The 15140-nt window shown below is 59.8% G+C and overlaps 1 protein-coding gene across 7 annotated transcripts in view; it reads right to left on the bottom strand.

Moving 5' to 3' along the window:
• The window catches only part of ANO1 (anoctamin 1), a 137280-nt gene that overhangs the window by 33550 nt on the left and 88590 nt on the right, over positions 1-15140 (bottom strand). For 5 of the 7 annotated variants that reach the window (XM_036427829.2, XM_036427831.2, XM_036427834.2 and 2 more), the window contains exons 6-10: positions 14908-14962; positions 11906-11957; positions 9140-9205; positions 8605-8660; positions 4537-4578 (exon numbers count right to left, since the gene is read on the bottom strand). In XM_036427829.2, the coding sequence (XP_036283722.2) occupies positions 4537-4578; positions 8605-8660; positions 9140-9205; positions 11906-11957; positions 14908-14962 (271 nt within the window). The remainder of the gene's footprint in view (positions 1-4536; positions 4579-8604; positions 8661-9139; positions 9206-11905; positions 11958-14907; positions 14963-15140) is intronic. The other 2 variants (XM_045577470.1, XM_045577472.1) reach the window with 1 other exon arrangement.

Here is a 15140-nt window from a genome sequence, read left to right as displayed (position 1 = left end):
GTCTCTGCTGGGCATGCCCGTGAGGACTCGCCAGGGTCTCTTGTGGATGCTGCAGCGTGCCTTGTATCCTTTCTTTTCCCAATAGTTTAAATATTTTTTTTGGGGGGGTCTCTTAGGCTCAATTTAAAAAATTGGGGGGGGGTCGCCTAGGCTCAGATTTTGCTGTGGCCCCATCTAACCTCATCACCCCAGGCACTCAGTGCCATGGACTGAAATCATGTGTCCCGTGTGACTGTACTTGGGAAGTAACTAAGGTTAACAGAGGTCATGGAAGAGGGGTTTGGATGTGACAGGACCGGTGCCCGGATAAGAGACGCAGGAGTGTCACTCTCCACGGCTAGGGGTGTCGAACTCAATCAGAGAAGGGGCCAAAATCTAAAATCCAGCCTAAATCGAGGGCCGAATGGTTTACTGAACAGTCATAAACTGTCATTGTGATGGAAACGCAGCGGAGTGCAGTGATGACAGCGCGGTGCGGGCCACATTGCAAGGCCTGGCGGGACGGATTTGGCCTGCGGGCCTTGTGTTTGACACATGTGCTCCACGCACACGGAGGGAGGAAAGGCCCTGTGGGGACTCAGCCAGAAGGTGGCCGTCTGCAAGCCAGAAGGCGAGTCCTCCCGGGCCCCACCCGGCGGCACCTGGGCCCCCGGCTTCCAGCCTCCAGAGCAGCGAGAACCAATGTCTGCTGCGCACGCCGCCCTTCTGCACACACAGTCCTGTGCCTGCAGCCCGAGCTAGCACACTCTCCTCCTTTTCTGGGCACCGACGTACATTCAAGTCTTCGGAAATGAAAAACGCGCACAGAGCTTGGTGGGTGGGTCCAGCTTCCACAGACCAGGGAGCCAGGGCTCCCCAGAAATGGCCCCGGCCAGTTTCTCCACCTCTGCGGGCCCCCGCAGAGGCTGAGGGCACCGGCTGGTCGGGGAGGAAAAGAAGCTCTGTGCCCCACATGCACCTCTAAACGCAGGGAGGAGAGCGCGCAGGAGAGTGGAGCGTCGTCGCCGTAAATCCCAGCGAACCTGGCTGTCAGCACCCTGCGCTCTGCCTGCTCTGGTCTCTACGGGGGAGCTGCCTTCGGACCTCCAGTCCTGCTGCTGGGGGAGGGGCAGGGGGAGGGGGAGGGGGAGGGGGAGGGGGGAGAGGAGCTTTGCAGCTTCGGGCAGGGAACCAGGATGCCCGGGACCTCCCCCGCGGTGCCCTGAGCGTGGTTGGCTCTGCTGAGTCTGGAGCGGCCATCCTGGCAGACCCTCACCACTGAGTCCTGGCGGGCATCCGGGCTCTCCCCAGAGCCCCGTCGCCTCCTTCGTACGGAAGGGCGCTGTCCTCCCTGCCGGCCACAGCACGACCCTGGCCTGGCTCATGCATGTGCACCGAGGGCGCTCCGCGGAAGGCAGCGGGCCGGGCTCCCTGTCTCTCACGCCAGGCTGTGCAGAAACGAGGCCCAGCCACGGCCGCACTCTGTGAACGGGAGGTCTGCGCCAGCACACTTCGATGGGACTGCCCAGCACCCCGGAGAAGCAACATGGCCATCCCTGTCCCGGGAGGCTTCCTCCCTTGGCGGAAAGCAAGTCGCTGATTTATATCACAGACAGGCCTCATGGGAGGTGCTGGGAAGGAGGGAGAGAGGAGGGAGGGAGGGAGGGAGGAAAGGAGGGAGGGAGGAAACGAGGGGGGAGGGGGAGGGAGGGATCTTGGGAGGGAGAGAGAGAAGGAAGGCTGGCCCGGGGAGCGTGGCACAGTGGGAAAGCCCGGAGAACCTCTCGAAGGCACGGCCATGCCACGCCAGTCACCCTGTCCCCGAACCTGCTGGGGGGGCCCGGCCACCGTGCACCCACCGCCGTGCCAAACGGGCACGCCCCGATTGCTACATAAGCCACTCTCCCTCGCCGGAGTTCTCTTCCTGCCAAGGAGAGAACATCCATCACCCTATAGCTGTCAGGGCTGAGAAATCTGACTGAAGATTTCCCTGTTGCCGTTGGCAGGACTCCCGGGGTGCACCCCAGCCTGGGGAGAAGGTGGGAGGCGCCCGGGCCCTGAGGGGGCGGAGCTTGGGCCCCAGTCACAGTGACCTATTGCACCCAGACCTCGGAGGGGTCTCGGCTCCGCCTGCCAGCATTCCTCCTGCTCAGACCTCCCCCACCCCCAGGCCCACATGCTGGGCGCTGGCCCAGTTCTTAATGGCTGTATATACGGACTTGCCCTTTGCCATGTCCCCCCTGAATGGAGGCCCCAGGAAGACTGGGCTGGTTTCGTCTGTGCCACCCGTGCCTGCCCCCCCCCCCCCACCCCCCAACACTTCGAACAAGGCCTGGGCCAGATAACAGGTTTCCAGTCAGAAACTGCCAGATGGATGAATGAATGCACGGAGGGAGGGAGGGAGGGAGGGAGGGAGGATGGGCCGGGCCCTGTGGCTCAGTCCAATCCGGGATGGAGCCACCTTAATCCACTCCTGAAGGAGGCGCCCGGGTGCAGAGGGGAGAGCCATACCCACCACCCCCGTTGGGGCAGCACCTGGGGCCCCTGCTCCTGCAGCTCAGCCAGGAAGATGGCGCTGGCTTGCCTGGGACTCCCTTCCCGCCCTGTCCCTGGGGCCCGCCACACGGGCTCCCGACACTGACGGAATGCCACAGACTTTGTCACTGGAAAGGCAAAATAGTCAGAACCGGGTCCCTTAGCTGGGGGAGGGCCCTCATGGGAGAATGAGAGATTCTCTAGGGCCGTGGTCCCCAAACCCCTTAGCCGCAGAGCCCAATATCCACAGCACAGCGACGGAAATTCCTTTGGAGAGCCACATTTTTTAAACTTAAACTTCTTCTAGTGCCACTTCTTCAAGACAGACTCGCCCAGGCCGTGGTGTTTTGTGGAAGAGCCACACGCAAGGGGCCAAAGAGCCGCATGTGCCTCGCGAGCCGCAGTTTGCCAACCGCTGCTCTAGGATTCTGAGTGAGGACCCAAACACCTGACTCGGCATCCTCCCTCCCGGCCTCCCTCTCTGTTTTCCTTTAGTCCATTCATCCATCCATCCATCCATCCATCCATCTATCCATCCACCCACACTTTTATCTACTTGTCTGTTGTCCATCCACCCACCCACCCACCCACCCATCTAATACTCCCTGACTAGCCCCACGGGCCAGGCTGGGGCATAACATTAAAAAGGAGATGGAGGCTGGCAGCTCTCCGGGCAGAGGACAGGTGGGTCTGGGTGAACGGGGTGCCGTCCTGGCTGGGCCTGGCACACAGCAGAGTTCAGTAAATAGTTCCTGCAAAAGCAACTGGGGAGGCAGTGTTGGCACTGCTTGTCTGTGATCCTCGTCCGAGGAGTGCTCAGACTGGCAAGGCAGCCGGTGTGGCTGGAGCGCGGGGGGGAGGGCGGGGGACGGGGGCAGAGGGACCTGGAGGATGGACTTGGGCCAGATGGGGGTCGCTGGGGCCAAAGGGGCACACAGAGAGGCAGGGGGCCTCCGAGGCCGGGCTGGCCGGGCCGGGCCTGGGGAGGGGCTGGGGGAGCTCTGCAAGTCATGGGGTCTCAGACGGATGCCAGATGTTCCACTAAAAATAACCAAATATGTAATTTTGCGCTAGCCCAGATAGCATCTTCAGCTGGATCCCGGGGCGGGCAAGTTGGATCAAGCACCGGAGGTTTAAAAACACGTATGGGGGCCGGAGGGGGCGGGAGGGAGGAACATTCTGGAGCCAGAGGTTCCTGGCCCTGCCATCTGGGCCGAGGCCACCGCCGGGAGGCCCTGGGGGGAGCGTCTCTGCCCTCCACCTCGGAGGGATCCGCTCTCGGGGGGAGAGGCTGGACAGGGGGCCGAGAGAGACCCAGGGCCCGGGGAGGGCTGCTCCCCGAGCGGGGGGAGGTCTGAGCTTGTCTGGAGAACCGAGAGGGGTGACCCAGAGCCCGGGGCGAGGCTGGGGTCTGGGCATGGGCACAGGACCTTCCCGAGTGTGGAGGGAGGAGAGGTGGCAGTGGTGGGACGATGTTTATGTGTGGGGGGTGGGAGGGGGAGGGGTGGAGGAACAGAGCTTCCTGGAGAGCCTGGGGGCTGCAATCAGGAACACCCCCTGGGGAAGGCAGGAAGCCCTTTTCCAAAGTGCGTCTCCCATAAACACGAGCTCAATAAGCTGTCCCTTAGAAAGGGTTCCATGTCAAGTAAGTTTGAGAAACACCCGGTTGAATGCCTTCCAGCAAGTTCCCTCAGGCACTGCCGGGGCTCCCCACGCAGGCGGCCACAGCGGTGCCCACACTCCTCTGCCCGGGGTGGGGCTTTATCCTGGGTAAGACACCGGTTTACCCCAGCCGGGCCCGGGCAGCCTCTGAGGAGCACAGATAACCTGCCAGCGGCGTTTCTGAGCATCAGACGGAGCAAACCAACCAAACAGAGCTCACCGACATCCTCCCTCAACCGCGGGAGCAGAAGCCCTGTCACCACCGATGCCCCCGGCGCAGCCCGCCTGCCCGCCCCTCCCGAGGCCTGGGGGCCCCTCCAGACCCTGCCGGAGCCCCTTCCCTCCCTCGTGTCCACTTACTTTTCTGTCGTTGAACTCCACGTCCTCACCTTCATAGTCGCCCTGTTGGAAAAGGGAAAAGGGATGTTTACTCTCGAGTACTTTCCATTCCCAGCGTTTCCAAACAGACACCACAAACACGCACCGGCCCGGCTAAGATCATCCCAGGACGAGACTTCACAGGGAGCAGGAGGTGGTCCAGGCCTCCCTCCACGATGCAAATCACTCCGTGTCCCGCGCGCCCTGCCCTCCTCCCGACCCAGAGGCAAAGTCCGAGGAAGGACTGTGGCTTCTGGGGCTGGAGAATCTATCAATAGGGTGAACGCACTTTCTGCTCTGCAGGATGGTCCCAGGGCCCCGTCCTGGTGGGGCCCCTGTCACTCTCATGTGTCCCAGGAGGGATGATAAATGAAATGGTAGCTGCACGTACAGATCAGTGAGCCCAAGCCTTCCATTTTACAGATGGAAACATTGAGGCTCATTGATTTTCCCTGAGGAGAGGAAGGCTGAATTTGATCCAACCTGGGACTCAGATCCCGTCTCCAAGGGCAGTGGAGAAGGAGGGTCCAAAAGTCAAAAGTGAGTCCCATGCCCCGGCGCTGACTCAACAGGAGCCACCAGAGAGGGGCTCAGGGAGGGCCTAGCCAGGCTGCTCCTGAGAACTGCCCAACAGATAGAGCGCTGAAGCTTTCTGGAGGCGTGCCCACTGCCCGTTCCACCGCCAGCCCCCTCCAGGCCAGGAAGACTGGACCCCCTGGCAAGCCACCCACCATCTGGCCCTGGCAGGGAGATGCTCTGAGAGCAGTGGAACCACTGTCCTCTCCCCGCCCTGTCATTCTTCTCATGGAGGAGCCAGCCACGTGGGCCCCACAGTACATCCATCCGGAGGTCAGTGAGCTGGTGACCTTCAGGCGGGGAGGTGCCAACCAGGAAGGAAGCCCAAAGGCTGCCGAGCGGCCAGCTGAAATGCCGGAGTCTGTTCTCTGCAGCTGGCACACTGAGTACGGAGACCTCCTGGGGGTCTCGCTCAGAGCACAACCATGTCGGCAGGGGTCCTCTGGTTGGCACCGGCACCCCACACCTTGCTGGCAGATGATCTTGCTGAATGAATGAATGAATGAACGAACGAACGAATGGACGGACGCAGTGAGCCAGGCCCTGGAAGCGGGTGGGGATACTGTGGGCATGCAGGGAGGGCAGCGAGCAGTGATGCTAAGCACCTTAGTGGTGAGTGAGACGGGGGGTGAGAAATTCAGATTTCCACCCGGCGAGCCACAAGAATTGTTAAACATGCAATACCTGATTATTCAGTCATGCGCACTGACCGCTTTTCCCTTAGACCAGTGGTCGGCACACTCATTAGTCAGCAGAGCCAAACAACAGTACAATGATTCACATTTCTTTGGAGAGCCAAATTTTTTAAACGTAAACTTCTTCTAACGCCACTTCTTCAAAACAGACTCGCCCAGGCCGCGGTATTTTGTGGAAGAGCCACACTCAAGGGGCCAAAGAGCCGCACGTCGCTCACGAGCTGCGGTTTGCCGACCACTGCCTTAGACTGTCAACTAAAAAATGATACCGGCCAACACAATAACTCTCAAAATTATATATATGTTTTGTTGTTGTTGCCAGATTTAAAAACACGTATGGGGGGCTGGACATCAGCTATTACATGCTGTAACATCCGTTATTAGTTACATGCAAAAGATTGCCATGGGATTTTAGTAATTAGGCCACATGTGCCTGAGATGAAAAGGGTTGAATGAGCTAGGGCTACACAGCACGTGCGAGGAGCCTGCTCCGGCCAAGGAGGGTGCACCTTCGCCGTGGGCATTAGTCTCTGTTTAAGGGCACGGGTGCCCTTGGCCCGCTCACAGCGATGTCTGAACACCAGCTTTGGTGCTGAAGGAGGTGAGTGTCCTCCAACTGTATGGAAAATTCACAGATATAAAACTCTGTATTCCCTCAAGACGCCCAAGTCCAGAACCTGGCTGGAAAGAACCCTGGGATGGAACCAGAGGATCTGGGCTCCAGGCTCCACTTCTTCTTGGCTGTCTTTCCCAGCAACCCCAGCCTCAGTTTCCCCATCCATAAAGTGGGAACAGTTTGCTTACACTGCAGACAGACTCGATGCGGCAGTGATGGGGGAGGGAGGTGTGCATTTGGTGCCCAGGGAAGAACGAGGTGGTGGTCCCACTAGGGGAGGGAGGCATTGCCCAGGGTCAGAGGCTGGCTTCTGGCCCTAACTCTCCCCAGAGGCTGTGTGACCTCAGGCAAGTTACCAAACCTCTCTGGGTCTCCTTTGACTGCACTGGAGTAAAGAAGGTAAAGCTCCTACTAAATACAGTTCTTTGTACACAGTAGGTGCTCAGAAATGTTGATTTCTCCCCTTTCCCTTTTAACGTGTGGCTTAAAACAGGCAGGGAGTCTGAAACATTTCCGCTTCTGTGTCCCTGACCCTTGCTGGGAGTCCTCAGCTCAAAGGCCACCTGGGTGAAGGAGAGGGTGGCATTCCTGGTGCTGGTGGGACTGGACACTGAGTGGCCTGAGCGCAGGGCGGGTGGGTGAGCGAAGCCCCTCGGGACCCCTGGCTCTGTGGGAGGAGGCAGAGCCATGGCGGGATCTGCGGGGCCTGAGCCCTTCCCCCGGAAACTTCCATCCAGCAACATGGCTCACGGAGGCAACCTGGCTTGGTCCAGCCCATGTCAACACCACACTGACTGAGCACCCACTAGGTACCAGCATCGGGTTTTCATGAGATACACACCGTGAACGGTGGCCAAACGTGGTGTCTTAGTGGGACCAGAGCACCAGAGGGGCCAAGGAGGCAGGGAGAGGTCCCGGGGTGGGGAAGGGGAACAAAGCAGGCCTGGGTCGGTGTGATGCTTCGTCTGCCCTGGGAGGGGGGAGGCGTTGTCCAGCAGAGGAGGCAGGAAAAGCACGAGAGGCAGGAGGAACAGCGTGCACGAAGGCACAAAGATGGGCAGCTGGCCCAGGCAGTGGGGCTCAGTGGTTGAGCCTTGGCCCGCGAACCAGGAGGTCACGGTTTGATTCCCAGTAGGGGGTGTGTGCAGGAGGCATGCGATCAGTTTCTTTCTCATTGATGTTCTTCTCTCTCTCTCTCCTCTTCCTCCTCTTTCTAAAAAGTCAATAAAAAAATATATATTTTTAAAAAGGTGCGGAAGCCAGTCGACCTCAAATCCCTACAGTGAGTGGAGAGGGAAGGGGCAGCAGGCTCGTGTTCCGGGGGTCGCCCTCTGCTGTTCCACACCCTCCTCCATTTGTCCAGTCCACTGAAACCCCTTTCCTTTCTGCATCCCCTCTGACAGCCCACACGGACCCTGGCAACGGGGCAGGGCGGGTATTATTCCCAGTGGGCAGGTGGGGCTCAGAGACAACAAGGGGCTATTTTCCATGGTAGCCAAAGAGGAGCAACCAGGACCAGGCCTGTCCTCTCCGGCTTCCTGGCTCCTAGCCTGGGCAGTAAGGAGCATTTGGAAAGTTCGAGATCCTCTGTCCCGGATTCCCACACTGCTCAGGCCCCGCGGCCCATTCCCAGCGCCCCTCTGAACTCCGGACCGTTTCCATAGAGACAATGAGAAGGAATCATCTCGCTCTCTCCGCCCCCGGAGGAGCCAAGACAACGTGGGCCGAGGCCACGGGCTATATTTGTCAGGGGGATCCCAGTGGGATTTGGAGATTCAGCTCAGGAAGCCGGCCACTCGCTCTGCAGAGATAGAATCATGCAGAGCCCTGGCCGCTCGGCCAGACCCGGGGGTGGGGCGGGGCGGGCCGGGGACCAGCCAGGGGAGACAGGTCCTGGACTGCGGGTCGCGGGTCAAGGCCACGGTTTGATACAGCTCTGCCACCACCGCTCCCGGTGGATTTGCTCTTCCAGAAAAGAGGGCCCTGTACCACTCAGTCCCCACTCGGGGGAACAGGGAAGGCCTGTGCGCAGCTGACATTTAAGGGCGAGCCAAAGCAGGAAGCCGAGACCGCAGGGTAATTGGAGCGCCGGGGGTGTGCGGCCCATGGGGATCTGGGAAGGCACATGACGCAGAGACAAACCACGTTGTCAAGGTCACTTACATCGTGCAGAGGGTAGGCAGCCGAGTAAACGCCATTGGCCAGCAGGCTGGTGATGCCTTGAAAAAAAATAAAGGCAGAGTGAGAGGGTGGTAGGGACCGGGCGTGTCCCCCGCTGCCCTGCGTTCCGACAGAGCTGTCCCCGGACGGCCACAGTCACCAAGCGCTTTCTGAAAGCGAGGACCGCACCTCGCCGCGGAGACCCGCCACCTTGCCGGAGCGACTAGATGCCAACGACATGCTCTACCGGCAGAATGAGAAAGACACCCAGGGAACCCGGACGGGAGGTTCCGTCTGGGCGGGAGGAAGGAAGAAAGAAACCCCACACCTGCAGATTCACCAAGCCTGCAGATCGGAAGGATGATCTTTTTTTTTTTTTTTGAGGGGTTAGAAAAGCTGAATCATGAGGAAAATGCGGACGGGGAGGAACACGGACGGCTGTCAGAAACACGCGTAAATTTGGAAGTAGATTTTAGGTTGATTGGAGAAGCCAGCGGGGAGGGAGGCCTGTGGCCCCGCACGGGGCAGAGGCACTTACCGTATTTACCACATTTTCGCCTCTTACTTAAAAGGGCAGAGTCCTTCTTTCTTCCCTCTCCTTGCCCTGTTTACACATCCGGCTATTAGTGACATGCAAAAGCATCAAAGCTGTGATCGGGGGAGAAAGCGCACCGCGGCCCAGGGCTCCTGGGCAGTGGGGTGAGAGCCAGGCCTTTGTCCGCAGACCCGGGCCCTTCACGGAGAGCATCACAACAGCCACGCCTGCGCGTCCTGACCCCCTGAGGTGCGGGTCAGGGCGCCCCGCCCTGGAAGCTCAGATCCTGGGTTTCTGGTCTTGGTCCACACACACACACACACACACACACACACACACACACATTTTTGGGATTCAGCCATTGAGGGGTTTCCATGAAGCCCTTTGCTGGTCACAGAACCACCTGCCTGGCCCAAGAGGTGTTCCAGTTAATATGTGGGTTAGGATTTGCACTGGCCTGGCCGGCCCACCTTCCACTGCTCTGAGACTGCTGGAAAGGGGACTTCTGGAAATCTGCTTAAAAACTGTGACCACGCCCTGGCCGGTTTGGCTCAGTGGATGGCGCATTGGCCTGCGGACTGGGGGGTCCTGGGTTCGATTCTGGCCAAGGGCATGTGCCTTGGTTGCAGGCGCATCCTCAGTAGGGGATGTGCAGGAGGCAGCTGATCCATGTTTCTCTCCCATCAATGTTTATGGCACTCTATCCTTCTACCTTCCTTTCTGTAAAAAATGAATAAAAAATATAAAATAAAATAAAAAACCCACCAAAAACGGTGTCCACAATCGGTGATCTGGAAAGGTCAGGGCACCTGAGGGCGCTTGGAAATCCAGACCAGAGAGAGGTGGGAGCACTTGGCTGAGACTGCACACAAGTGAGTTTGCCTGCATTCCGAAATGGACCTGGGGCCCAGCCAGCAAGACTCAGTGGCTGAGCATCGAACTATCATATAAATCAGGAGTTCATGGTTCGATTCCCAGTCCGGGCACATGACCAGGTTGTGGGCTTGATGCCCAGCTTGCGGGCTCGATCCCCGGTAGTAGGTGTGCAGGAGGCAGCCGATCTCTGATTCTCTCTCATCATTGATGTTCCTATCTCTCTCCCTTCCTCTCTGAAGTCAGTAAAAATATATTATAAAAAAGAAAAGAAAAGGATGTGGGTGTGGTCCAGGTCACCGGCTCCTCACTGTTCCTAGGACACTCTTGCCACGGGGCTGCCTTCCTTCAGGTCTGGGCCTTCTCTGACCACTCCTTCTCAACCCCCGCCTCCTTATCCCCCCCACCCCCCACACACCCCCATCCCGGGCCTCCCCACGCCCTGCAATGCCAAGTTTAGGACCTGGTGCATCTGATGTTTTACTGTCTATTTCCCTCCCCCAGAACGCAGACCCCTGGGGACAGGGAGCACCTGGGGGGGGGGGCCTGGCGGGCGACAGATGCCTCAGGTGCTGAATGAATAATCTGGAGGCCAGTAGGTGCCAATGTGAAATGGGGGTGCAGAGCAGGTGCCCCCCACATCGATCTGCTCTGAGACCAGACGCTGGGAACAGACCCGCCAGAGAAATAGCAGAGGCTCTCGCTCTACTGAAGGTGGCCAGGCCTGTGGGGACAGTCTTCTGGGTCCTTCTTGACCCCTCGCTGAGGCCCCACTCCCTCTGACTCAGGACATGGGCTTAGAGATTTCAGGCCTGCAAGCGTGTCCCTGGGACTGACCATCAGTCCTGCTTGCCAGAGGACACACAGCCTGCCTAACGCTGTACGGCTCATCCTCACCCGGAGCCCCGGACTTGTCCAGGACCGTCAGCTGCCGAGCATCTACTCCTCCCCCCGTCCCCCAGGGCACCCCTCCTTCCGCAGGGAGCATGCGGTAAGGACTCTCTCTCCTGGGTGCACAGCCTCCCGCTCCTACACGACCCACCCTGCAGCCCTCATCACCGCCTCACCACCTCAGCTTTAGTGCGATAAACCGTCCCCACCAGGGCCTACCGAGAAGGAGAATCGGTTAGAAAAGGCATTCCTTTGCCCTGAATGTTCCAGATTAGCAAGCTCAGCCTGCAGCTGTGGGCAGGGGACCGGTGGCGGGGCAGTGCGCATCCACATGCTGTGATTGGTATGGCTCAGGACACTGGCCCCCGAGGAGCCCAGATGGGGTGGTGGTGCGGCAGAACCAGGGCACGTGGTGAGGGGAGCACTTTCCAGCAAGGCCTGGCGTGAGGCTGCACCGGCCTGGCGCGAGGCTGCACCGCCCGGCGCGAGGGTGCACAGGCCCGGCGCGAGGCTGCACCGGCCCGGCGAGAGGCTGCACCGGCCCGGCTCGAGGCTGCACCGGCCTGGTGTGAGGCTGCACCGCCCGGCGCGAGGCTGCACCAGCCTGGTGTGAGGCTGCACCGCCCGGCGCGAGGCTGCACCGGCCTTGGAGGGGCCGCTTTGGGCCATCGCCCCGGCTGGAACCCTAACTACTTCTTGCTGAACTGTGAGGGTCAAGAGCGGGTTAAGACACCTGGTCACCCTACCGCGCCCAGCAGCCAGGGCTCACCACCTCACAAACGCCTCCGGCCAAAGACGAGGCTTTGGCGCCGGGAAGCGTGGCCCGTAAAACCGCCCTGCGGTTCCGGCTCGGAACAGCGCTCCTTTCTGAAGCTGTCACCCGGGCCCTAAATCAAAACCCTCCAACAGCTCCCAGGCCGCCGCCCGTCCCCCACGGAGATGATGCCGAGGCGAGATTACCGCTGGGAAACCAGCGCTGATCTCAAGCCCCAAAAATGTCCTTACCCATGCTGTACTTGGCTTTGGTACACGTTGTTCTTTTCAGAATCTCATAGACCTGGTGTGGAGACAAGGAGGGCGGACAGTTATGCGGGGGCCGCCGTGAGATCGCGGGGAGGGACGCGGTGGGCGCGGCCCGCGGTGACCTCCTCTCGGGGACTTCTCTGAGGATGCCCGGTCAGCGGGGTTGGGGTTGTGGTGCTCTTGGGGATCAGCCAGTGCGTGTCGAAGGGGTCCCGCCTTTTACTCTCTTTCTCGGAGCACCCACTCCGTGCTGCGCTAGACTCAGGGCCGGGGGTGGTCCCAGGGGCCCTGTGTCATGGGTTCCTGTCCCCCTGGCTAAGAGGTGAGTTACAATGCAGAGACGCAAGCACCCAGCTAATAGAGCAACTCCCGGGGTAGCCAGGAAAGTTCCAGAAACCCCGAGTGGGCAGATCTCAGGCTTCCATTCTACGCTGTCAGGGGGCAGCAGAGCGCAGGGTGCTTGGCCGGAAACACCCCCCACACACACATCCCGAAGTCTCCCATCGCACGCCCCTCCGTGCCCCGTTTGTTAATAAGACATTTGGCCTGGTGGCCTCAGGAGCCCTGGCTGGGGAGTCTGCCTGCCTGGCTCTGAGTCCAGGCTCTGCCTCTTGTAGCTGTGTGACCTTGAGCACCTGCCTCACCACCCCGTGCCTCAGTTTCCCCATTCGCAAAATGGGATGAGAAGAATGGACCTTACACCATACGCATACGGGGCAGAGCACACTGATCCCCCTCGCAACCTCCCGCGACCCCCCTCACTTGGGCAAGGCCAACAGCCTTCCTGTGGCCGCCCAGGCCCACCGGTCTGACCTTCTCTCCCCAGCCTGTCTGTTCCAGTAACCCCAGCCTCCTGGCTGCTCCTCTGACTCACCAAACTCTCCCCCATAGACTAGGCCTCCACCCTGGCCGGTCCTTCTGCCAGAAGCGCTTGCCCCGAGATCTGAATGAGAGGGACTGAAACCCACGGGCCACAGAGCACCTGCCGTACCTGTCGCTCTGCCTTCTCTCTTCTCTCTCGTCCTGGGGTGCATTTCGCCACCTGCCCTATTGCTTCTCCGCTCCGTAACTGCCCACCGTACGAACGAACGAATAAATGGACGAACGGACGAACGGCGGCCCACTCAGTGGGCTCCCTCTCGTCATCCCCCACATCTAATAGGTGGCCTCTTTCTGACCACGCTGATTCTCCCAGGACTGCCTCCTCCCATCCACCTGCCGCCACAGCCCCGTTCACAACCGCCGCCATAGACCTACCTGCACTTCCCATCTGTTCTCCCTCGGCCGGCCCCGGGCAGTGACCTTGGTAGGACAGATCTGACCTCACCTTAAACCTTGCTCCACAATCTCCTATGGCTCCCTAGTGCCCAAGGCTGACGGTCTAAATCCCAAGACCAGCACATGGCCTCCTTCCCTGCTGCTCCTGCCGCTTACCTGCCTACAAGGACCTCACTGCCCAATAGTGTTGGGACCCAAAGGCCGTGGGGCCTGACTAACCAAGGGCAACGTTTTGAATCACCCAAGCGTTGACTCCAGAGCTCCGGCAGTTTACAAACTGGCCTTCAGGGTCTCCGGGAGAGAGTGACCCCGCCCCACAGGTAAATGGACTGACGGACGGTTCAGTGTATACTTACTGCCCTACCCAAACTGCTTTCTGTGACTCGGGGGTCACGGATGGGTCCCCGATGTATGAGAACTAAAACTTCAGACTCACGTATTCCTCCCTTCCATCACAGCAGGAGTGAATTTGCACACGGGCCCCTGCCCTGTGCTCCGGGGAGCATTGTGGCAGCCCCAGGTGATGTAAAAAGTTGGGGTGCACACACGTCATGAAACACGGGCACCTGGCTCAGTAAGCACCGCCGGCCACTCTCGCCTGGCTCATCCTGGCGTAGGAGAGGGAAACTATTCGGGTGAGAACTGGGTGGCTCTCCCAAGCCCTGGGCATCCCGGGGAGAGGGCTTCCCTCTGGACACAGGCCAGCCCCAGGCTACACCGGGCACAGGGGCTCCTCCCTGTTTGTGATTATGGGATCTAACTGCTAAAACGGATCAGTCACACGGTTAAGAATGAAAACCGCAGCCTCTGTTCCCGGCTCTGCGTCCGGTGACCCTCGGAGGCGGCTCCCACTGCTCTGGGAGCAGGAAGCCGGGATCGCCGCCATGGTTCTCACGCAGGCTCCGTGACTCCCGAGGCCGGGAGGGACCGGGGTGGAGACAGCACCCCGATCTGCCTGTCCAGGCCTCGCAGCAGCCCCCCCACCCCAACGTGACCCATTGTCTCTGGCCGGGCAGTTCTCTGCTCCAGGTCCAGCCCTGCCCCTCCCCCCAGGCTGGCTTTCTGGGCGGGGAGGGGAGGAGGGGAGGGGAGGGCAGCAGCGGACGCTTGGCTGTGGCTTGGCTGCGAGGTTAATTTCTTGTTTAGATAAAAGCTGGGTCCTGAGCCACGCAGGGCCCATCTTGGCTGGCGGACAAGTTGGCAGCCGGTGGATAAACATTAAGCCAATACCTTGAATAGGGCAGGGCGGCCTGGTCAGATTTCAAACCTTGGTTTGCTCATCTGGCAAAGCCTCAGACATCTACCCCAACCCACTCAGCTCGGAGGGCCGCCGCCCATCACTCCTGTCTGGCCGCTGCCTGGGCAACCTCTGGGCCCGGGCCCCACAGTGAGAAGCCTACAGAACCCCCTAAGACCAGACCACCCAGAAACCACCCCAGGGTCTGGAATCCCTCTCCCTCTTTCCTGCTGTCACTCCCTTCCCTTCCCTTCCCCCTTCTCTCCTCCTCCTCACCCCCTCTCCCGGACTGGGCCATCCTCTGGGCCCCCCCAAGCTCTCTAGGTTTTATCGTCCTAATTATTTCTGTCACAGCCAATTAGAGGCACTTCCACCCCGAGGAGTTTCTCTGAAATGAAATTACCATCCCTCTCTCTGGGGCCACCTTGACGGTCGGCGGGTGATTCCCATGCGCACACGTGATACTCACTATTGTGCTCCGGGTTTTGCTATCGAAAAAGGAGTCCTTGTCAGACAGGTCAAATCTGTTGGAATAATAAGACACAGTTCGCTGGAGTCTGAGAACCACGCTGTCCCCGTGAGCATTAGCTGTGGAACTGGCAGAACTGTCCACGGCCCAGGAGTGACCAGACCCCGGGCATTAGGAGCAGTTTATCCTCCCTCCCCTCTCAAAGAGGCTGGGAGACCCCTCAGGGGTGGGAA

Source organism: Pipistrellus kuhlii, unplaced genomic scaffold (assembly GCF_014108245.1).
Source record: "Pipistrellus kuhlii isolate mPipKuh1 unplaced genomic scaffold, mPipKuh1.p scaffold_m20_p_9, whole genome shotgun sequence".
Lineage (NCBI taxonomy): Eukaryota > Metazoa > Chordata > Mammalia > Chiroptera > Vespertilionidae > Pipistrellus > Pipistrellus kuhlii.
This window is presented reverse-complemented; position numbering and strand designations above follow the sequence as displayed.